The 22,649-nt window shown below is 36.3% G+C and overlaps 8 protein-coding genes across 8 annotated transcripts; 6 read left to right on the top strand and 2 right to left on the bottom strand. All coding sequences in view use genetic code 12, as the record gives it.

Annotated features, from left to right (window-relative positions):
- Positions 1–605: 605 nt before the first annotated feature.
- On the top strand, positions 606–2,333 carry PVL30_003224 (uncharacterized protein; the record flags this gene model as incomplete). Its single annotated transcript, XM_001525772.2, has 1 exon — positions 606–2,333. The coding sequence occupies one exon, from the start codon at positions 606–608 to the stop codon at positions 2,331–2,333; it is 1,728 nt and encodes a 575-aa protein (XP_001525822.2).
- Positions 2,334–2,846: 513 nt separating this feature from the next.
- On the top strand, positions 2,847–4,481 carry PVL30_003225 (uncharacterized protein; the record flags this gene model as incomplete). Its single annotated transcript, XM_001525773.2, has 1 exon — positions 2,847–4,481. One exon carries the CDS (start codon positions 2,847–2,849, stop codon positions 4,479–4,481), a length of 1,635 nt encoding a protein of 544 aa, XP_001525823.2.
- A 1,337-nt stretch (positions 4,482–5,818) lies between these two features.
- PVL30_003226 (uncharacterized protein) lies at positions 5,819–6,745 on the top strand (the record flags this gene model as incomplete). The annotated part of the gene is made up of 1 exon (XM_001525774.1): positions 5,819–6,745. One exon carries the CDS (start codon positions 5,819–5,821, stop codon positions 6,743–6,745), a length of 927 nt encoding a protein of 308 aa, XP_001525824.2.
- Positions 6,746–7,064: 319 nt separating this feature from the next.
- PVL30_003227 (uncharacterized protein) lies at positions 7,065–8,312 on the bottom strand (the record flags this gene model as incomplete). Its single annotated transcript, XM_001525775.2, has 1 exon — positions 7,065–8,312. One exon carries the CDS (start codon positions 8,310–8,312, stop codon positions 7,065–7,067), a length of 1,248 nt encoding a protein of 415 aa, XP_001525825.2.
- A 773-nt stretch (positions 8,313–9,085) lies between these two features.
- On the bottom strand, positions 9,086–10,585 carry PVL30_003228 (uncharacterized protein; the record flags this gene model as incomplete). Its single annotated transcript, XM_001525776.2, has 1 exon — positions 9,086–10,585. One exon carries the CDS (start codon positions 10,583–10,585, stop codon positions 9,086–9,088), a length of 1,500 nt encoding a protein of 499 aa, XP_001525826.1.
- A 3,349-nt stretch (positions 10,586–13,934) lies between these two features.
- PVL30_003229 (uncharacterized protein) lies at positions 13,935–18,320 on the top strand (the record flags this gene model as incomplete). Its single annotated transcript, XM_001525778.2, has 1 exon — positions 13,935–18,320. One exon carries the CDS (start codon positions 13,935–13,937, stop codon positions 18,318–18,320), a length of 4,386 nt encoding a protein of 1,461 aa, XP_001525828.2.
- Positions 18,321–19,015: 695 nt separating this feature from the next.
- On the top strand, positions 19,016–19,417 carry PVL30_003230 (uncharacterized protein; the record flags this gene model as incomplete). Its single annotated transcript, XM_061119454.1, has 1 exon — positions 19,016–19,417. The coding sequence occupies one exon, from the start codon at positions 19,016–19,018 to the stop codon at positions 19,415–19,417; it is 402 nt and encodes a 133-aa protein (XP_060975437.1).
- Positions 19,418–19,728: 311 nt separating this feature from the next.
- CMK2 (Calmodulin-dependent protein kinase cmk2) lies at positions 19,729–22,025 on the top strand (the record flags this gene model as incomplete). The annotated part of the gene is made up of 2 exons (XM_001525779.2): positions 19,729–19,732; positions 20,620–22,025. 2 exons carry the CDS (start codon positions 19,729–19,731, stop codon positions 22,023–22,025), a joined length of 1,410 nt encoding a protein of 469 aa, XP_001525829.2.
- Between the last annotated feature and the right edge of the window lie 624 nt (positions 22,026–22,649).

The raw sequence follows: 22,649 nt of genomic DNA on the forward strand, positions 1-22,649 counted from the left end.
TAATCGGACCAGATCCGTTACTTATGTCAAGGGGTTGATGAAAGTAAAGTTGTTTATTTCTTCTATCAATAACTTATCACCAGGATTAATTAATAATGGACAATTTTTCCTATTTTCTTTTTCTTTTTTTGATGGTTGAATCTACGTTAGTCGAAAACTTTGAAATGGACGATTTTATTTGCGGAACTTGAAAAAGTTTAAGACGAAACATTACCTTTCTCTTTCAACTTGGTATGAGTGTATTAGTTGTCAATTCCGTTCATTTTGTTTTCTAAATATATATGCGGCATTAAATTTTGGTATGTGTAAATATTTTTTTCTTTTTTTTCGTTTTTCTATTGTTTATAATTCCATGTCCCTCATATTGGTTATCACCCTCAGATTAGTCAAATACCTTAGAGCAAAAATTTTTTTTATCAGAACTTAAGCCATGGAAAGCAATCAATATGCCCTATGATCTCTTTTCATTTTCTCTTAATTCTCTTTTCATTTTCTCTTAATTCTCTTTTCATTCTCTTTTTTTTTTACCTTCTTTTCCTTACTTATTTCCCATGTTCTGATTTAATGTAGACAATCTTGAGCCCACAAAGCACCGAATTCCAAAAATGAGAACCCAACCTACCATCAAGGAACAATTAGATGGTTTCCCATTTTTTCAATTCACGATATTATGCATCATTAGGCTAGCCGAGCCGATAGCTTTTGCCAGTTTTCTTTCGTACATCTTTTTCATGATCAAGAGTTTTCGAATAGCCAAGACCGATGCTGACGTTTCGCGATATACGGGGTACCTTGCTTCCGCATTCTCAATCAGCCAATTCTTGACCTCTGTTCGATGGGGCAGGGCCTCGGACAGGTATGGAAGAAAACCAATGATATTGCTAGGATGCTTAGGAACAGCCGTGTCGATGCTTGTTTTTGGATTCAGTGTGAATTTCTACATGGCATTGTGCGCAAGAGCAATGATGGGGATCTTAAATGGGAATGTCTCAATAATGAGAACAATGGCTGGTGAAATTGCAGTTGAAAAAAGACATCAAGGTATAGCTTTTTCAAATTTGTCGTTAATATGGTCGTTGGGAAAAGCTGGAGGATACTTCATTGCTGGTAATTTGGTTGATGTAGACCATTTTAGAAACTACAAAAGGGATAATCAAGAATTAACTCTGGTATCGAAAGACGTGCTAGCATCGACGCCAACATTAAAAACAACTCTAATACCAACTGTGGTACCAAATCTGGTACCGACAAGTACACAGTCACTGACTGGCTTAGGTTTGTTCAAGAAATTTCCTTTCGCTTTTCCAAATGTTGTGATATTTTTCATAATACTCATTCATACCACTTTTGGGTGGCTTTTTTTGGAAGAAACTCATGAAAAACAAAGAGTTAAGAGGGACCGAGGTTTGGAAATAGGAGATAGGTTGAAGAAGATTTGCGGGCTAAAAGTACCAGACAGAGATTGGAAAATCAGAAAAGATGAGGCATCTGAATATTTAATTGGAAATCATAATGATTATAGCGATGACGAGTACCCAGAGGAGGAAACAGATGACTTTGAGATGCTGACATTGAATGCAAACACCAATAATAATGAGGAAGAAAGGGAAGTGGAAGAGGAAGAGGAAATGGAGGAACAGAATATAGGGGAATCTCTTCCCACTCTGTCATTGTTCACTTGGCCCATTATCTGGCGTATTGCCTGTAATTTCCTAATTTCATTCGGAAACATTATTTATACCGAATTCTTACCAGTATTTCTTGCAAAGTCAGTAGATGTTGATTCCTTAAACCCACCGTTCCATATAAAAGGAGGTTTTGGGATGAACTCTGCAAGCACCGGTAAAATGTTATCGATAACTGGTCTTACAAGTGTCATTGCTGTGAGTTTACTATTTCCTGCGATAAATCAACGCTTTACTGTTCTTGAAGCATTTAGATTGGGCCTAATTATCATTCCTGTGTTTTATTTTGTTCTTCCATTAACAATATTTACAATCCCGCAATATTTGGGGACAAATTACGATATAGCCACGCCGTTACTATACCTCAACGGTTTTATGATCTCATTTGTTGGTTCGATAACATTTTCACAAGTAACATTGTTGATCCACCGGGCAACACCCAAAAAGCACAGAGCTGTAATAAACGGATATACAATTTCGTGTACAGCCCTTGCCAAGTTTGTATCGCCCTTGATATGGGGGTTTATAATGACAAAAATGGACTTAAAAGGATTAGGAGGTTTAAGCTGGTGGTTATTGGGATTTGTATCTCTTGCAGCCTTGGGAGTTACTTTTCTTCTCAGTGAAAATGATGACCAAGAAGATTGATAGAGAGTTGAAAGGAGATATTTTTATGGTAAATCAAAGAATTAATAGAGCTAATTTTTCAAAGCAATCGGATTTCTTTTTTTTTTTTTTCTCTGTTTCCCTTCTTTATTCTTATAAATTGATTGATTGATTTATTGATATATATATATGTATATTTCTTTGATTAATTGTAAAACTGTGGCTCAACACAGTATTCGCGGAATTAAAAGGCGAAAATAAAGGGGAGGGGGGGAGGAGAAGGAAGTAAGAAGAATATTTTGTTACAATCAAATTTCCTAACCGCACTTTGCTCTATTGTTACCAATTTCCTTAGAAAAATAATTCACATCCTGTATCAAATTTTGAAAACGCTTGCTGACAAAACCGTGTAAGCTTGCAACAAAAGTTGGGCTTTGTTTCCTCTCAATTGTCATTCTTATAAGCTCTTTTCTTCTTTCTTATTTTCTTTGCTCCCTTTTTTTTTTTTTGTAGTCCAGTTTGAAATTAACACTTGAACCTTTGTCACGACAGAAGATGCACGAAAACCCTTCAATCCGCGACCAATTGAGCGGCTTTCCCATTTTCCAGATGGGAATAGTATGCATCCTTAGTCTTTCCGAACCCATTGCATTTGCAAGTTACTTATCTTATATCTATTTCATGATTAAAAGCTTTGGTATTGTCAAGACCGATTCCGATGTGTCAAGATACTCAGGCTACCTTGCCGCAGCATATTCTTTTGCTCAACTATTCAGTATAGTCCAATGGAGTAAAGCTTCGGACAAATTTGGAAGAAAACCTGTGCTTCTTCTTGGATGCATCGGTACGGCGTTATCGATGATATTATTTGGGTTTAGCTCAAACTTTTATATGGCTTTTATTTCAAGAATGTTGATGGGTCTATTGAATGGTAATGTCTCAATTATGCGAACAGTAACTGGAGAGATTGCAGTAGAGAAACGACATCAAGGAATTGCATTTTCCAACTTATCTGTTATTTGGTCTTTGGGTAAAGCTGTAGGTTACTATATGGCTGGTAAATTGACAAACGTCGATCATTTTCGAGATTACAACCCTGATGAAAAGGCTAACGTGATGGGTAGTATTGGGAGCGGTGGCAGCGGCAACAAAGAGACTCACGACATACCTTTTTTTGTCAGATATCCATTTGCATTTTCAAACATCGTTGTGTCCATGCTTATTCTAGTATTTGCCCTAATTGGATGTCTTTTTTTAAAAGAAACCAATATTGCTTTTAAAGGACGGAGAGATCGTGGACTCGAGTTGGGCAACAAAGTGCTCAACTTAATAAGAGCCGGCCACATTTCAATTGATGAAACCCACGAGAGTCTTATCGCACGCGAGCACGAGCCCGTAATTGAATCTGGGCATGACCTTGAGCATGAAGGAAGTCAACGATTTGTTGATGAGTATGAAGAATTTGAGATGACTTCCAGAAACTCATCTTTTGAAAGCGATGAAGACAAGCAAGAAAAGCAGGATTTTGTGCTCAAGTGGCCTATTACTGTACGCATATTATGCAGTTGTCTAGATTCATTCCAATATATTGTATACACAGAATTTCTTCCTGTTTTACTTGCCAGCACGGTTGATGCTAAATCACTCAAATTTCCCTTTCATATTAGGGGTGGTTTTGGGTTCAAGACCAATGATATTGGAAAGCTTCTTTCGATGACTGGGGTATTAAGTGTGATTGCAGCAGCAATCCTGTTTCCGTTTATCAACAAACACATGAATTTACTATTTGCTTTTAGACTTGGTTTATTCATTTTGTTTTGGCTATTTGCATGTCTTCCATTGATTATATTTACAACTTCAGAGTATACTGGTTCCAAGTTGGATCCATCCACTCCATTGCTCTACCTAGGAAGTACATTAATTGCATATGCAGCTTCTGTAACCTCTCCACCAATAGTTCTTTCTATACATAGAGCAACACCGAAAAGACACAGGGCTGTTGTCAATGGATACACCATCACAGGTGGAGCACTAGCTAAATTTATTTCGCCTTTACTTTGGGGACAAGTGATGACACTGATGGATCATCAAGGGTATGGTGGCATTGGTTGGTTCTTGGCAGGGTTGAGTTCTATTGTGAATCTAAGTTTAACCTTTTTTTTCAAACAAAGCGACGAACACGAAGATTGAGTTTTGAGCAAAGCAATGAGCAAAAACAATATAAAGTTAAATGGCAATAGAGAATGAATGTAGTGAATGTAGTGGGGGGTGGAAGGGGATAAAAAGAAAGAATGAGGAGAGATCATTATAAAACAATAAAATAATAAGTGACGATAATACTGTAGTCAAAGTACATATGCACCAATAAATATGTACTCATTCCATTGCAGTTGGAGGTGCCACAAATTTACTACATGGTCATCGCATACTCGTATTTACCACAGAACAAAGAAACAGGTAGTTTTTTGTCCTCAAACATTCCTTTAAATAAAAAAATGAAACAAACCTAAACAAAACAAAACAAAACAAAACTAAACAAAACAAATCCAAAAAAAAAAGAAACAAAATTCCAAATTGGAAGCAATCTTCAATACACGTGTTGAAGCTTCATTTCAAAAACTTCTTCTCATCGTCCTCAGTTTTTTTTTTGCTACAATAGTCTTGTGATAACCACAAATTTCACTTAAAAAAAAAACAAATATACGGTTTGTTTTTCCTCTCTTTTGCCTGATCATAAAAACGCCTCCACTCAAGTGGGGTTGAGGTTAATTGTCTATTGTTTCAATAGTATTGTTGTTGAGCAGATTAAAACGCTATCGTTGAAAAGCGTAAAATCTTGGAATTACGAGAAAAGTAAATTTCCAAATCCATACATTTGACTAGTTTGATGACTTTTGTTGATGCTTGTAGGAAGAAGCAAGTGGGGGGGGGGGGGGAGGTGCTATGGGGAGAGTTGGTTTTGGTAATCGTAATAGTAATGGTTGCGAGTGTTGGTGAAGTTTATTGCCTAAAAGGGTAAAGAAATTTTTTTTTTCTCATTTTTTTTTTTGCAACAGTCTTTCATGCAAAGAATGCTTTGTGACACAAAAGTTCATCATGGTTAATTTTTTTTTTTTGTTGATGTTAATGTTGGTTATTTGGACTACGAATTTCATTTTCATTGTTGAAAGTTGCAAAAAATAAAGAAATTTAAACAAAAAGAGAATTGAAATTTGACTATAGGAAATCATTCACTAGATACATTGAGTTACTCTACCCAAATGAGGTTAGAGTTTATGATGAAGATTTCTTAGCACAAAAGGTAATGACTGATTGATAAATGTCTACTCATCTATCTATATAAAGCACAAAATATCCCTATTATATGAAAATACTAATTGAAATATTTAAAGAAAAGAAAAGAATTGTTCCTTTTGCGTTTTTCTTCATTCTTGTTTTTCCTTTCGTTCTTTCTTTCTTTTCAAAATTTTTTTTCACCATCATCCATTAAAGCGTCTTTTCAATAGTCAACTTTGCAATACAAGAAAATGTTGTTTGTTTCAGCTTTAATTTCATTTATATTCTTTGCATTTGCTCTTGCAAATCAACCTGCAATCAATTTTGATGTTCAAGCTGTGGAAAAGAGAGATGCTAGTGCCCAAGCTGTTGACTTTTTGCTATTTGATGACTTGCAATTACAAAGAAGGGATTATGGTGGGATTAGTACTGAGACATATGACGAGATTGATCAATACTTGAAACAGCTCGTTGCTGCTGTTGGTGCACCAAATGTTGCAAACTCTAGTGATTTGTCCAAAAGAGACTCTAACCCAGCTTTGACTGCCGCATTCACAGCTTTGAACAAGTCTGGTGTTGGTGTGGAAATTGTTCATGGTTTAGTTACCAATAGTCTTTCGCAACCACAAGCAATCACTGCAATTGAGCAATACATTAAACAAAACACTTTGCCTACATTGTTATCTGCTGCTGACAATTCAGGTTTAGCAGTGTCAATTGTTATGAGATTCTTTATCAATTATTCACTCGTTCCTGGTTTGTGGAACATCATTGTGGCACTATACAAGAATGGAACCATCTTCAAGAGAGGATTATTGGATCTCATTGGTAGCGTCATTGGAGGTGTTCAACAATCAATTTGGGCTTCGTTGATCAACTTGCTCAGTCTTGTTGCCAACGTTGAAACAGTTTGTGAATCCTTAAACAATTCTGGGTTTGGTGTTTCGGTTGTTGATGACATTGTTTCCACTTCTGATGGACAAGCATTTGCAGTTAAAGCAGCAACTGCAATCATCAACGATTCAATTATTACGTTGGACTCGTTGTTCTCAGCTTTGAACCTGACCAGTTTCCTTCAAAACACTTTTACCAAAATCATCTCCAACTCAACTTATAGAAAGATTATTTTTATTTGGGCTGTCAACTTTTTGGTCTCTGCTATCAAATACATCTTTTAACCAAGCGGTATGCTGCCACGATATTGGTAATATAATGATGACCATTGCCTGTGAGATAACTTTTTTTTTCTTTTCATTTCCTTTCAATTTACGTACCCCTTTTGTTCACCATTTTTTTTTACTATTCTCTCTCTTTTTTTTTTGTTCCCTCCCCCTTTTTATTTAGTTTTTGAAATTATAGTTTATAAATCCCAGCTTTTTGAAGATGACTGAACAAGGCGATAATTCAAAAAAAAAAAAAAAAACAGAATACAGAATTTAAATTACAGAGAAATAGAAAACAAGAATAAAAATAAATAATAAAATTTTAATATAAATTTTAAACATCAATCTTAAGAATTTCAAACCTCTTCTCAGCCTCTTCCAAACTAAAATTTGATTCTGCCTGGTGCCAACGTTCGTGCAATCGTCCATACAATAATACCAATTTGGGCTCTTCACTTTGTGTATCATTGACTTTTGACTTGCCAAACAAACGAGACTTTTCGTTGTTCCAAGCTTTAAAATCAATTATCTCCCATTCCTTGGGTTTGACATATCCCAATCTTTGGAGCTTTGAAGAGTTCAATGCAGTCGGATCCAAGATTGCATCACCTTTTGGTTTGCAAAAGTATATTAATACCAATCGTCTGAACCCAGCTTGGTCATCTGGTGGGTTGACGACTCTATGAATGGATGATTTGAAGAACCCACCTGTGATGAATTCCATCGCATCACCAATATTAACAATCAAACCATTGGGAGTGTGGCCTACAAAGTTCCACTTGCCGGTATAGTAATCGCGTATTTGTAACGATAGAATAGGTTGCGATGTTATAAAGGTAAACCCACCACTATCGGAATGACCTCTTAACCATGTCCCATCCACTTTCTTCTGGTCTTCAGAATCCATTGCATCATAAAGCATAAAACGTCCAGCCCCACCACCAGAGTTTTCCAATTCTCCTTCTGTTACAGAATAAAACTTATCATAGATGAAACCTTCCGGTAGCTCCAATACAATATCAGACAAGTTACAGATTTTTCTCAAAGTATCCTGGTGCAAAAACCTATAGTATTCTGCAATTTCAGTCAAATACTCCTTAACAATATCTGGGTAATTATTTTCTTTTTCATCAAAGAACCTCGAATGGTTCATGTAATTGAAATTGAAATGAGTGATGGAGTCAACAACACCATTCCTCATAGACCAATAACCTTTTGGTTTAAATCCAGATGCACGCTCAGCACCTATCGATTTAGTTCTATCTTCTAGATCAGATTTTAATGCGCCGGCCAAGTACTTTTTTTGTTCTTCCAAAGGTAACTCGAGCAACGATTGTGCGACGGATTTCAATAACTCCAATTTTTCCGCAGCAAAACCATGGTTGATAACGGAAATGAACCCATACGTAGAGAGTGATTTTTCAATCTTGTGAGCAAGTACTTTCCTTGAAGCTAGATTTTCAGGACCATCTTTGTACAACGAAAGATCTATTGACTCAAGTTCAATAGGTTTAAGAGAACTGGTGGATAAAGGTGCCTCTTTAAAAGGTCTGAGATTATAATTTCTTGACTGCACTGGCATTTTTTTTCTCTTACTTCTTCTTCTTCTTTGCAATGTGTGGGTGTATAAATATATATATATATAGATTTAAATTATGTCAAACTACCTCTAAAGAACCAAAATAGATTATATATTAATTCCCAGTACAAACATATATATATATATATATAGATCCGTATTGAGTATACAATCGTTTTTCATTGATAAGAAATTGGCCTTTAGCATGATTAAACAATTAACGCTTGGGTGAAGTGTGTGCGGTGTGTGCGGGATTTGCAACTGTGGCTGCGAAATCACTCAATGCAAAATTCCTCTTGACAAAAAAAACGGACAATAACAAAAATATGCATATACACAGACATTTATATATATATATAAATATTTAGAGTCTTGTCGCATTTTTACCGACCCGATTACAATGTGCTTAATGAACACATCATTGAAACATTATTAGTGGAAACATTTAATAATACACTACTTTTTTCTCTTCTATTACGTTGTATATGCACCAATTGTGGCGAGTTGTGATGTAACCATATCAATTGAAGAACTCTACAAAGTCAATTATTGTATTGTGATTTCCATATGCTATGTAGCCAGGATTCAATTACCTACAACTACAAAAGTGCAAAAACAGGTTGTCAAAAGGATGAGCAAAAGAAGACAATTCGGTTACAATTTAAAACTAAAATGATAAAAGGTACACTATAGAATTACAAAGATATTTGCAAGTCGGTGATATAAATTCTCACAACACAGATTATTCACATATCAAACATTTGAGCCACTCTTTTTTAAACTATTCCAAAATTATCCTTCAACGCCTTGTTTAATTTCTCTTCAAACTCTTCGCGACTTTCACCCTTTTTCCACCGAAGATTGTAAGCCGGATGGTCAGGTTTCAAGTACGTCGCATCTTCACGGTCAATACCGTACAAGTTTTCTCTAAATGACAATCCTTCTTTTGGATAGTCTTTCCAAACAAGTCCTCTTCTTTGTAGCTCAGGAACTAAAAGATCAACAATGTCTTCAAACGTGCCTGGTGTAACGGCATATGTGAAGTTAAACCCATCGATTCCAGAGATATCGACCCAATTTTCAATTTCATCAGCAACTTCTTCAGGCGTCCCTATAAACAACACACCACTACCACCAACGGAAACCTTATCAGCAATATACGCTCTAGTCTTCTCCAAATCTGGTGGATCTCCGGGAAAAGGCTTTGTCCACATTTCTGCCATACTTTTTACAGCATTACTCTCAACTTCATCCAATTTTTGATCCCATTCATATTCACCGAGATTGATTCCTGTCCATCCACCAAATAAAGCTTGTGCGCCTTCGGCATCTGCATATTGTTTAATATCGTTGAACTTTTCAATTGCTTCCTCATGAGTTGGTGCAACAATTACAGTAACCAATTGCACTTTCTTGACATCATCGGGATTCCGCCCATTCTTTTTAATAAGATCGTTCAATTTATCAATCTTGGTTTTTAACCCTTCGGGAGTCATCCCATTAATAAACACTGCTTCGGCATTCTTTGCTGCGTACTCCAACCCCTTAGTGCTTGCTCCTGCTTGTAAAATCACTGGTAATCTTTGATATGGATTTGGTTCGGAAATGAAAGGGCCCGGAACTTTATAATGCTTACCGTCATAATTAATTTCACGAATCCTTTCTGGGTCAGCAAAGACACCTTTCTTCACATCAAGTTTAACCGCGTCATCTGCCCAAGAAGAAAGAAACAATTGGTAGATCACCTCCAAATACTCTTGTGCCTTCTCATACCTTTCATCGTGTGGTGGCAATGGCTCACCATTGAGCAAATTCCGACTCGCAGTATCCAAATACGACGAAACAATGTTCCACCCCACGCGACCCTTGGTCAAATGGTCCAATGTAGCTAATCTTCTAGCAAAGTGGTAGGGTGCCTCTGAAATTGTACTTGCAGTCACGGCAAAAGACAAGTTTTTCGTAACTGCCGCCATGGCAGGTATAACTGCTGAAGGCTCATTAATGGGCCATTGTGCACCTGCTTTCGCAGCAGCTGTTAAGTTTCTCGGCCCATTATACACATCGTATGGTCCCAAGACATCTGCAATAAATAATGCATTAAACTTGCCTCGCTCCAATAATTGCGCTAAGTTTGTCCAGTACTCGATTGTATTGTAATCACGTGACTTATCTTTGGGGTGTTTCCACAAACCAGGACTTTGTAACCCAGGAGTCGCCATGTCAAAGGCATTGAGGATAATTGGTTTTCTTTCCTTCTTTTGTCTCTTTACTGTCATTGATTTATTTTCTATTTTGGAGTATTTAAGGAAAAAGAGAAAGGACCAACACGTTTTTCTATATATGTTTTTTTTTGATCTTTTCTACTTTTTCTTTTAAGTTAGTTTAAGCTGAATTGTACTTTCTTTTTATAAAGCATCTTGTGTGGCAGGGTTTTGTGTGGAATTGTTTTTTTCTTTTTTATTTTTTTCTTTGATCAATAAAACTGTGGCATCAAGATCAAGGTCAAGAATATGGAAACCTGATATTGATAATTAAAAACAAGAAACAAGAAAGGAACAAAGGAACACGAAAACAAATAATTGAGAAGAATCAAATGTTTAAGCAAAGTAAGAACAAGGATGGGAGCATCGAAAAAGATGTTAAATATGACGATATATATTTACAAAAAACCCAATTTGATGTAAAATGACGAAAAATTAACAACTTTAAAGATCGGATCGGCAACAGCTGATTTCTGTATTTGCACAATAATACTCTTTCATCAAGATGTATTCATATACCCGATTGTAAATAGATCGAAGCTCGTATCTATCATGGATTACTAATTTTGTCTATTTGCAAAAGGCTATATGCTGTGGCACCTGTGAAAAAGACATTTTTTTAAAAACGTCGGTAAGATAGGGATGGTAGATTCTGCCTCTATTTTCGACTGCTTTTACTATGTACTTTTCAATAATGTTCTTCTTAATAATGTACCTGGTTTTATTCTGAATTTTGTTCTTCTCTTTCATGAATTGGGTCCTGTTTTCACTATGATCTCTGTATTCTTTTTTCTTGTTTTCTTGTCCTCTTTTTTTTGGACCAGAATCAGCCAAAAAATTTCAATTCCTATGGAAGTTAAACAAGACTTTTACTTTGAGAAAGTAATCCATTACTTTAACATTCATGAGTCAAAAGTACGTCTATATGTAACAAATATTTGAAGATTCTTACATGCCAGTTTATTAGACCTCCAATAAAGGGAAAGACACTTTGACAAAGCTACAAGTTTGGAAATTGTTTTGATGAGCAAAACATCATCCTGATTTAGAGTTGGTTAATTATATAATACTCTGTAATGTTATTCCACACATAGAAAAAATCAACGACAAGTAGTCCAAACTATTGCTCAATGCTAAATTACAAACAATTCAAACTAAATTGGAAAAGAAAAAACAGGTAATGATTTAAAGGAATTCATTCATAGATCAAAGAAAACTATGCGCCGTCACTTTAACATTGTGGACGGGAATATCTCTGCAAAATTCATACTGTAGATTCGAGTAAAGGATTGCTAAACACACGGGGTTGAAGTAGAATTTTTTTTATTCTTCCTAAAAAGTTATTTTAATTTATAACAGATCAAATACGCCAAAGCATTAGGGTCCATTTTGAATATGTAATGATAAGCGATCGGCTGGAAATAAATAAAGAGCAAATTTTGTACCGTAGTGTTATCTTCAAAGGTTTCAATAGCCATTTCTATAGAATAAGCACTCTGGAATAATGGGTAAAACTTCTGTGCAATGAACAACATCATAGTGTATTTACATTAGTGACTCATCCAAGTTATATAAATAATAAAGTCGATCTCTACCTCCGCCGCTCTATTCAACAACCATATATGTACTCAACTAAGTAGCTGATCAGCACACATACTAAAGAGAAAGAAAGAAAGAGAATAGAACGTGTGATTTTCCCCTCATCTACAACATCATAAGAAGGTAGGAAATAACAAGTTGGACTTGTTCTTTGTTTGTTTGTTTGTTTGTTTGTTTGTTTGTTTGTTTGTTTGTTTGTTTGTTTGTTTGTTTGTTTGTTTGTTTGTTTGTTTGTTTCTTCGATTCTAATTGTGACTCACAATAATGAAATTCAACACCGTCTGTTATCTTTCTTCTATACTTTCGTAATTATTTTTGTATTTTTTTAAGTTTTCAATTTGTTTGGTTCCATTCAACATTTTGATAAAACTATTGTTTGTGCTTGCTCGTAGTTTTTGACGGAACTCACAATAAAGGCTGAATATTTTTTTTTTCGCGTGAAATGGAGTATAAGAAAGATTTCTCTATCTATTTCGGCCTCGTTAACACACGGCACAATAAGTTGCTTTATCTCTTTTATTTTATTTTTCAAATAGCATTTGAATATAGTAGAAAAACTTCTCTTGACACCCACATTGCTCGACAAATACAAGATAAATAAATTTGTTATATACATTGGGACATAAAATACTGATTTATTCAACTAGCCTTTTAATGGTGATGATGATGATGATGATGGTGATGGTGGTGGGAGGGAACCAACGAAGCTTTATAAATTTGTTTCAACTGATTTGTCACTTGTTTTTATGAGCCGAAAGTACCCGATCAATTTCGGATAAGATTACAAACAGCCTTCCGATTATAGGTTATTACACAAACGCAAAAGAAAGTTAATTTCAGCATACACGGATATAAGCCCAACTTTGGGCATAGACGGGGGGGGGGGGGGGGGGGGGAAGGAAGGGTGGAATGCAGGCGGAGGCACTGGATTTAGACCTCTAACAAGTAATATTTCCGCACAACATTTGTGAGGAGGGTTTTGAGAATCTGTCATTTGTAAGGAATTTGACTACCACTATTGGATGTTTTACCGAAGCAATGTGGACATAGAGAAGAAGGAGATTGCAATCGAAAGAAAAAAAAAATTGTTTTTTTATGACATACACATATCGAAGATTTCTCATTCTCATTTTCCTTTTTTCTTTTTTCTTTTTTTTTGTTATTTTATCAAATTGTTTTGATATAAGAGCAAGGTGGATATGATAAAGTGTCTGTATGTAGGTGTGTAGTTTTGTTTTTGCGAAAGTGGAGACGTGGAATCGACTTGTGAATAATTTATGAATTATTTATAAACATGATCATCTTCGATTTGAAGTTGCTTTGGCATTTTGTCTCAGAGTGCGGATATCGATAACGCCGTTCAATTTTATCCGTCTGTCGCATGCACTATATTAGATACACAATATAATAAAATATAATAAAATATAATAATATATAGTGCATATTTTTTTTTATTTTTTTTTCAACTTTTGGCGCATTGTTGTTTATACCAGCCGATGCCACTTTGCAAACCTTTGAAGATAATTTTGCTGTTTGAAAATAGCCAACAAAAAAAAAAATAGAAAAAAAACAAGAGAAAATATCTAAGCCTTACGACTTTGCTCAGTTTTGCATATATATATATATATATATCTATCTATATTCATATTCATTCACATCGCAACGTGCCATTTTATTCATCATTTTGGAATTTTTTTAACAACTTTGTTGGTGAGGTCTTGATTTCAACTCACATAAAGTTTATAGTCATTGCATAGTTTTCAAGATGGCTGATTCATCGCTAGAAAATCAGCAACAGTTGCAACGACAGAAGCGTCTTCTTAGTATTTTCTTCTCCAAACATGTACCGCATGTACCGACCGAAGATGAGAGAAAACCGTATCCGCAAAACAGTGCCAACTTTCTTTGGCGTATCTTCTTTTGGTGGCTATCGCCAGTGATGAAGACCGGTTACACAAGAACGTTACAGCCCGAAGACTTGTTCTACTTAACGGATGATATAAAAGTTCAAACTATGGCAGATAATTTCTATCGATATATGACAAATGACATAGAGAGGGCAAAACAGAAATGGGTTGCCGAGAAATGCAAAAAGAGAGGCGAAACATTGGAGACTTCATCCGTTGACCCTGAGCAGGACTTGAAAGATTTTGAATTGAGTAAATTTCTCACGGTTTGGGCATTGGCCAAGACATTTAAATGGCAATACACATGGGCTTGTGTATGTTTAGCATTGAGCAATGCGGGACAAACAACTATGCCCTTGCTCACAAAAAAACTTATTCGTTACGTGGAGTTGAAAGCAATGGGTGACGAAACCGGTATTGGGAAAGGGTTGGGATACTCTTTTGGTACTGCAGCCATTGTGTTCATTGTTGGTGTCTTGATCAATCATTTCTTTTACAGGTCAATGATGACCGGTGCCCAAGCGAAAGCAGTATTAACCAAGGCATTATTGGATAAGTCATTTAAATTGAGCTCAGAAGCAAAGCACAAGTACCCAGCATCCAAGATCACCTCGATGTTGGGCACAGATCTTTCTAGAATTGATTTTGCATTGGGATTTCAACCATTCTTAATTGTTTTCCCAATTCCAATTGCTATTGCTATTGCCATTTTGATTGTCAATATCGGTGTTGCCTCGTTGGTGGGTGTCGCAATTTTATTTGTGTTTATGATTGGTATTGCATTCTCGACAGGTGCATTATTCAAGTATAGAAAAAAAGCCAACTTTTTCACAGATACTCGTGTTAACTATATCAAGGAAGCATTGAACAACTTGAAAATTATCAAGTTTTACTCATGGGAACCACCATATCATTCAAACATATCCGAAGTGAGAAAGAAAGAAATGAAAATTATATACCGAATGCAAGTGTTGAGAAATATCGTTACTTCATTTGCCATGTCCTTGACGTTGTTTGCTTCGATGACTGCGTTCTTGGTTCTCTACGCAATTGCAAATGGCAGAAGGGACCCAGCATCGATCTTCTCCTCACTCTCTCTTTACAACACTTTGACCCAACAAGTTTTCTTACTTCCAATGGCCTTGGCGACCGGTGCAGATGCATTTATGGGTATCTCACGTGTTGGTGAATTTATGTCACAGAGTGAAGTGCACCCAGAAGAGAATAGAATTGAAGCTAGTCCGGAGACGAAGGAAGAAATGGACAAGGAGGGCGTAGCCATTGATGTTAAACATGCTGGATTTGAATGGGAAATTTTTGATGACGATGATGATGACGAGAAGGAGAAGGAGAAGAAAAAGAATCATAATGGTGAAGGAGCAGACGATGAAAAGAAAATGAAGAAAAACACACAAAATAAAGATGCCAAAAACTCTGCTGAAATAGAAACTGTTCATGAATCGCATCATGACAAGTCATCTTCAAAAGAACATAGCTCTTCATTGGATGACTCTTCAGATGAGGAGGTTATTTTCAATGGATTAACAGATATCAATTTTCAAATTAAAAAAGGTGAGTTTGTTGTCATCACTGGTTTAATTGGTTCTGGTAAGTCCTCGCTTTTGGCAGCAATGTCAGGTTTCATGAAACGTTCTAGTGGATCAGTAGACGTTAACGGTTCGTTGTTACTTTGTGGTTACCCATGGGTTCAAAATAACACAGTGAAGGAAAATATTATATTTGGTGCTGAATATGACGAGGAGCGTTACAAAAAAGTCATTTATGCTTGTTCTCTAGAGGCAGATTTGGAGATTTTGCCTGCTGGTGACCGTACTGAGATTGGTGAGCGTGGTATCACTTTATCAGGTGGTCAAAAGGCTAGAATCAATTTGGCGCGCGCTGTATATGCCGATAAGGATATCATCTTGATGGATGACGTATTGAGTGCTGTTGATGCACGTGTTGGTAAACATATTATGAATAATTGTATTATGGATTTGTTGAAGGACAAGACAAGAGTTTTGGCTACACATCAATTGTCATTGATTGGTTCAGCTGATAGAGTGATTTTTCTTAATGGTAATGGATCGATCGATGTGGGAACTTTTGCCGAGTTGAAGGATACAAACCCTGGATTTGGCAAATTGATGGCGTACAACAGCGAGCACGAGAAAGAGGAGGAGGAAGAGGTTGAAGAAATAAACGAAGAAGAGCTCGAAGAAGAGAGAAGAATGATTGAACGTCAATTGACTAGACGTACTACGCACACTGTCAAAACTGGTATTAGTGAAACTGGTGCTGGTGGCGAAGCTGGTCCTGAAGATGAAGAAGCACGCCATCGTGAATTCAATTTGGATGAAACTGTTGACGGTAAATTAATTGATGCCGAAGAAAGAGCTGTTAATGCCATTGGATGGGATGTTTATGCTAAATACATTACTCTTGGTTCCGGCAGGTTTACTCCGTATTTACTTCTTCCAGTGTTGCTCACATTCATGATTTTGGCAACGTTTTGCCAAATTTTTACCAACACATGGCTTTCATTTTGGACTGAATATAAATTTGATAAGCCAGATAAATTTTACATTGGTATTTATATCATGTTTACATTTTTGGCATTTTTCATGTTAACTATTGAGTTTATTATCTTGGTTTACATCACCAATACTGCATCGATAATGTTGAATGTTCTTGCAGTCAAGCGTGTTCTTCATGCTCCAATGTCATTTATGGATACTACTCCCATGGGTAGAATCTTGAACAGATTCACAAAGGATACTGATGTGTTGGATAATGAGATTGGTGACCAACTCCGGTTTTTCCTCTTTACGTTGTGCAACATTATTGGAGTCTTGATTCTTTGTATTGTTTATTTGCCATGGTTTGCCATTGCAATTCCATTCCTTGGAATGTTGTTTGTTTCTATTGCAAATTATTATCAAGCATCGGCTCGTGAGGTTAAGCGTCTTGAAGCGGTGCAGCGTTCCCTTGTGTATAACAATTTTAACGAGACATTGAGTGGTATGGCCACCATCAAGGCGTATCATGCTGTGACCAGATTTCTTAACAAGAATAACTATTTGATTGATAAGATGAATGAAGCTTATTATGTTACCATAGCCAATCAGAGATGGCTTGCTATTCATATGGATTTCATTGCTGCATTATTTGCATTACTCATTGCCTTGCTTTGCGTGAACCGTGTTTTTGATATTGGTGCAGCCTCGGTTGGTTTGATTGTGTCGTATGTTTTCCAGATTGCTGGTCAGTTATCCATGCTTATCCGTACATTCACTCAAGTTGAAAATGAAATGAACTCGGCCGAGAGGTTGAATGCATATGCGACGAATTTGCCGGAGGAAGCGCCATATGTCATCACTGAGAACACACCTCCACCAAGCTGGCCTACCAAGGGTAGTATCGAGTTTGAGCACGCTTCATTGGCATATAGACCAGGATTACCTTTAGTTTTGAAGGACTTGACATTTAAGATCAATCCAATGGAAAAGATTGGTATTTGTGGTAGAACTGGTGCGGGAAAGTCTTCCATAATGACTGCCTTATATCGTTTATCAGAGTTGGAAAGTGGTAAAATCGAGATTGATGGTATTGATATCTCAACTTTAGGATTGAGGGACTTGAGATCGAAATTGTCCATCATTCCTCAAGACCCGGTGTTATTTAGAGGTACCATTAGAAAAAATTTGGATCCATTTAATGAACACTCGGATGATAAGTTATGGGATGCATTAAGACGTACAGGGTTAATCGAAGGAGTCAGGCTTGAAGTTGTAAAGAAGCAAATCAAGTCACACAATACAGAAGAGAAAATTGACAACTCAGCAGCAACTACATTGAACAAGTTTCACCTTGACCAAACTGTTGAAGATGAGGGTTCGAATTTCTCACTTGGTGAACGACAACTTATTGCATTTGCACGTGCCTTAGTCCGTGATTCCAAGATTCTTATTTTAGATGAGGCTACCTCATCAGTGGATTACGAAACGGATAGCAAGATTCAAGAAACAATCATTAGGGAGTTTGGTGATTGTACAATTTTGTGTATTGCGCATAGACTTAAAACAATTATAAATTACGATAGAATTCTTGTGTTAGATAAAGGTGAGATTAAGGAGTTTGACACGCCGTGGAACTTGTTCAACTCAAACAATGGTATATTTCAGCAAATGTGTCAGCGGTCTAACATCACTGAGCAGGATTTTTCAAATGCTCAAAGGTTTTGATGATATAGTTTGTAACGTGTATTTATTGAGATAGTCATTGAATGTAAAAAATTCTTTATCTAGTTTCTTTATTTGATAAAATCTATTTATTTTGGTCTTGTTTTGCTTTGTTTTGCTTTGTTTTGCTTTGTTTTGCTTTGCTTTGCTTTGCTTTGTTTTGCTCTGTTTCTTTTTTACTTTTATTCCAATTAATATTTGTATTTAGCAGAGGTTCACATGGCCTCTAACTGTTTATTTTATATGACAAACATCGTTTGCACAAACAGTTGAAAACATTTTTTTTTGTCTCGTTTGTATATTATTACATAATCGGATCAATTACAAACAATAGTGTGTTTGTCCGCTTACATAAGCGGTTGCAAGCTGATCTCCATTTTTCCAGTGTGTTTATAAGCTTCTGCATTATAAAACTTTTGGTAAGGTTTTCTTTTTACTCACCACCACTTTTCTTTTGTTTTTTTCTTTCCAGTTTTCAATGAATGCATCCTTGTTTTAACTTTTCTTTAGATAAGAGTAAACAAACCTTGTATACTTTTAGTTTAGCATTTCCCTCAAGTTTAAGTATAAAATGAATGGTCTACGTCCAGTGTTTTCATTGTGATTTATTTTACATTGCTCTTCTCTTTTCCAAATCTTTCTTTTCTCCCTCATTATAAACCAATCTTGCTATAACCATTATAATTTGCTTTCTGATAATGTCCAGAATAATTGGTTTTATAATTGATGTCTTGGAAGCAAGGGAAGAGGTGAAACATACACGCGGAAGGTTAACAAGTGGAGATAAATTGTTTTATGGAAGAAGACAAAGACGTGAGTATGCACGTAGTGACAGACACTTGGTGGACGTTAATAGATACAATGAGAGGGATATGTGCATGGGTACAAATCGTGGAAGGTGTGGTCTTAGAGGACAAGATTCGCAATACCATGTAATGCAACATGATTCTCATTACTTGGGAAGACCCAATGAGGTAGATGCAAGATATACTTTTCGTGAGAGGGAACAGGAAGCTCCACCGTATAGGCAAGAAGGTCAATACTATACAAACGAGGGGAAACAACAAGGCCAAACTCAAGACAATTGGAACTATCGTTGAATACAAAATGTGAAATGAAAGTAGTTTTTCTTTTCACTTTGATTGAAAAAAGTGTAAAAAATGTTGTATTAAGATTTCAAGATGAAGGGTGCAAGGTGCAAGGTTAGTTTAGCTTAGCTTAGCTTAGCTTAGCTTTGGTTAACCTAGCTTAGCTTAGCAGTAGTATACGTATTTAAGTAGATAAGTAAATGAAAAAAGAAGGCTCAAATATTTAGCAGGTAAAGTCTCTTACAGTTTTATAATGATTGAAATTTGCTACCAAGTGTATACTATTCTCTTTTTATATAAAAGTCGTCAAAGGAGAATTCCCAATGGGTACATGCTACACCGCCACAGACTACTTACACAATCATATTCACTCAGTTTGAAATAGATGAAAAAAAATACTCACATACACACATGCACAGCCCGGTTACGATTCGAGTTGATACTTTACTCTACAAGAGACTATTCGAGATAAATAGTTTTAGTTAAATTTTGTATAAAGTACCAGAACCCAACATGGCTTCTACACTTGATTAGTTTGTACTCTTGAAGCATTGCCAAAAAAAGGAAGATTTATCCGCTTAGTCATGCCCACTTGTCGGACACACATATACCGTGAATAACCCAAACATTCTTTTCTAACCAAAAACAAAAAACAAAAGGAAAAAGGAAAAAGAGATAAAAGACCAGAAGAAAAAAAATCTTAAACAATATACATTGGACATGTATATTTGTATATACTTATGTATATACACCTGCTTAAGGATCGGATGTTTTGTAGAATAGCCGATCAATTTCACTCTGAATTTTCATATTCTCGTGAAAAGAGAATCCACATACATTATTCAAAGACAGGAAGGGGTGGGGTGGTGGTTTTGGCCATACGAAAAAGTTTCTAATTCCGGTTGCAGTTTAAGGGAGCCCCACCAGAGAGATGAAGAAGAAAAAAAAAATAATAAAAGAAAAAAAAAAAGGGAATTTATAAATTATTTATAAATAAACAATGTCACACTAAAACAGGGAGAAATATATAAGCACTCTTGGGTAGCCAGCAAAAGTACAGCAACCACTAGAGCCCCATTTTTGGTTTAAAAAAAGGGATTGAAGTCAACACCTACAAGACCATTTGCAACGCCATTTACAACACTACCATCACCACACAATAAATTTGCAATTGACTCACCAACTACTAATGCCAATTGCACCATCCTCAATAGAGCACGATAAATCGACAGATGCCACTAACACCACCACCACTACCTCGGCAGCTCCTAAACCTATCCCACCACTGACTCGACCAGAGGCTCATGCACAGACAGGCCACAAAACAGTCAAGAGCTTTCTCAACAAGCTACAAGGCCAACCAGATTCGTACACTCGTAAACAGAACTATACATTTGGCAAGACTTTGGGTGCAGGCTCATTCGGAATTGTGAGATATGCAAGAGATAACACTACAGGCGAGGATGTTGCAGTCAAAATTATTTTAAAGAAAGCACTCAAGGGCAACGAGGAAATGATCTTGGATGAAATGGGAATGCTTGAAGAATTACACAATCCACATATTGTAGGGTTCAGAGACTGGTTTGAAAGTAAGGATAAGTTTTACCTTGTTACGCAGTTGGCCACTGGTGGCGAATTGTTTGATCGTATTGTACAGCAAGGAAGGTTTACTGAGCACGATGCCAGCTTGGTTGTGCAACAAATGCTTGATGCTTTAAACTATTTACACTCGAAAGATATTGTGCATAGGGATATCAAGCCAGAGAATGTATTATACTTGACGCCCGCAGATGACAGCCCCATAGTCTTGGCAGATTTTGGTATTGCCAAAAGACTACAATCTCCCAAGGAGAAGTTGACGTCACTGGCTGGTTCATTTGGATATGCGGCACCTGAAGTAATTTTGGGTACCGGCCATGGTAAACCATGTGACATTTGGTCACTCGGTGTAGTCACCTACACACTTCTTTGTGGCTACTCGCCATTTAGATCGGAAAATGTTTCAGATTTCATCAACGAAGTAAAACACAACAATGCTGTGATATTCCATGCCGATTACTGGAGAGATGTATCAAAAGATGCAAGGCGATTCATTATCAAGGCTTTACAATATGACCCAGAAAGGAGACCCACGGCAGAACAACTCCTTAACGATCCATGGCTCGTATCGATTGCCGAACAACACAAGGAATGCGATTTGTTACCATCTTTGAAAGCAAACTTTGATGCCAAGGCTAAATTTAGACAAGCTATCGAAGTTGTTAAATTACACAATAGAATCAAGAAATTAAAGGAAATGCAAACTGAAAATGATGACGATCCAAGCGAAATTGATTTATTCAATGAAAAGGGAAACATTAGCAACAAAAAGGGGGATGACGAAAAAGATGCCGCCGCTGCACTGGCATTGTCAAATTGGAAAAAGTTTAATGATAGTTTACCTCGTGCCGGTGACACTACAATCTCCAATGCCTCGCTTACCCCTTCGAAGCCGCAACTGCAGCTGCTGAACAAGACCGTAGCTGCTGGAAATGCATTTGCACAACTAGTACAAGCTGCCACGCAGAATAAGGAGAGGGTTATGACTTTCAAGGAAGAGAAAGAAAAGGAGGAACAGTAAATAAGTAGTAAAGAACGACGGTAGAGTATTCTATAGCTTTAATCATATTGAGTATTTGTTCTTGTGTTGTTGCAATATCCCCAAAAAAAAAATGAAAAAAAGGAAAAAAAGGAAGCTTGAAAACTTTAAGGCTATACTGACCGAAGGCAGAAAATAACAGGTGGTTCTTATAACTTTTACATTGAATTTATGACCCCCCTCCTCCCCCTCCCATCATTATCAGATGTAGTTGCTTGTGGCGCCTTTAGCGTCTTGGTCGTCATTGTTGCTGCTGGCAGTAACAGAGTTATCAACGTCTATTGTTATTAGTGAAATGGGTGATATTGATGTTTAGATCGAGGGTGTTGGTTGTTGTTGTCTTGAATTATCTGTTTGTAAATCAAGATTACATTCCATGCACAACACGGGTAAGGCAAAACTCCAAAAAAAAAGTAAAAAAAAAAAAATAAGAAATAAAACAAAATAAAATAAAAAAATAAAAAAAAAAGAAAGAGAAAATTATTTTGACAAAATTTTGGAATACGACACTCCAATTTTCCACAGAGTCGAGCTTACATCCAAACTTGTCAAGAGCATACATACACTCTGTTATTTATATTTGTATATATACGTTTATATATATAT

This window comes from Lodderomyces elongisporus, chromosome 4 (assembly GCF_030384665.1).
Source record: "Lodderomyces elongisporus chromosome 4, complete sequence".
In the NCBI taxonomy this organism is placed as follows: domain Eukaryota; kingdom Fungi; phylum Ascomycota; class Pichiomycetes; order Serinales; family Debaryomycetaceae; genus Lodderomyces; species Lodderomyces elongisporus.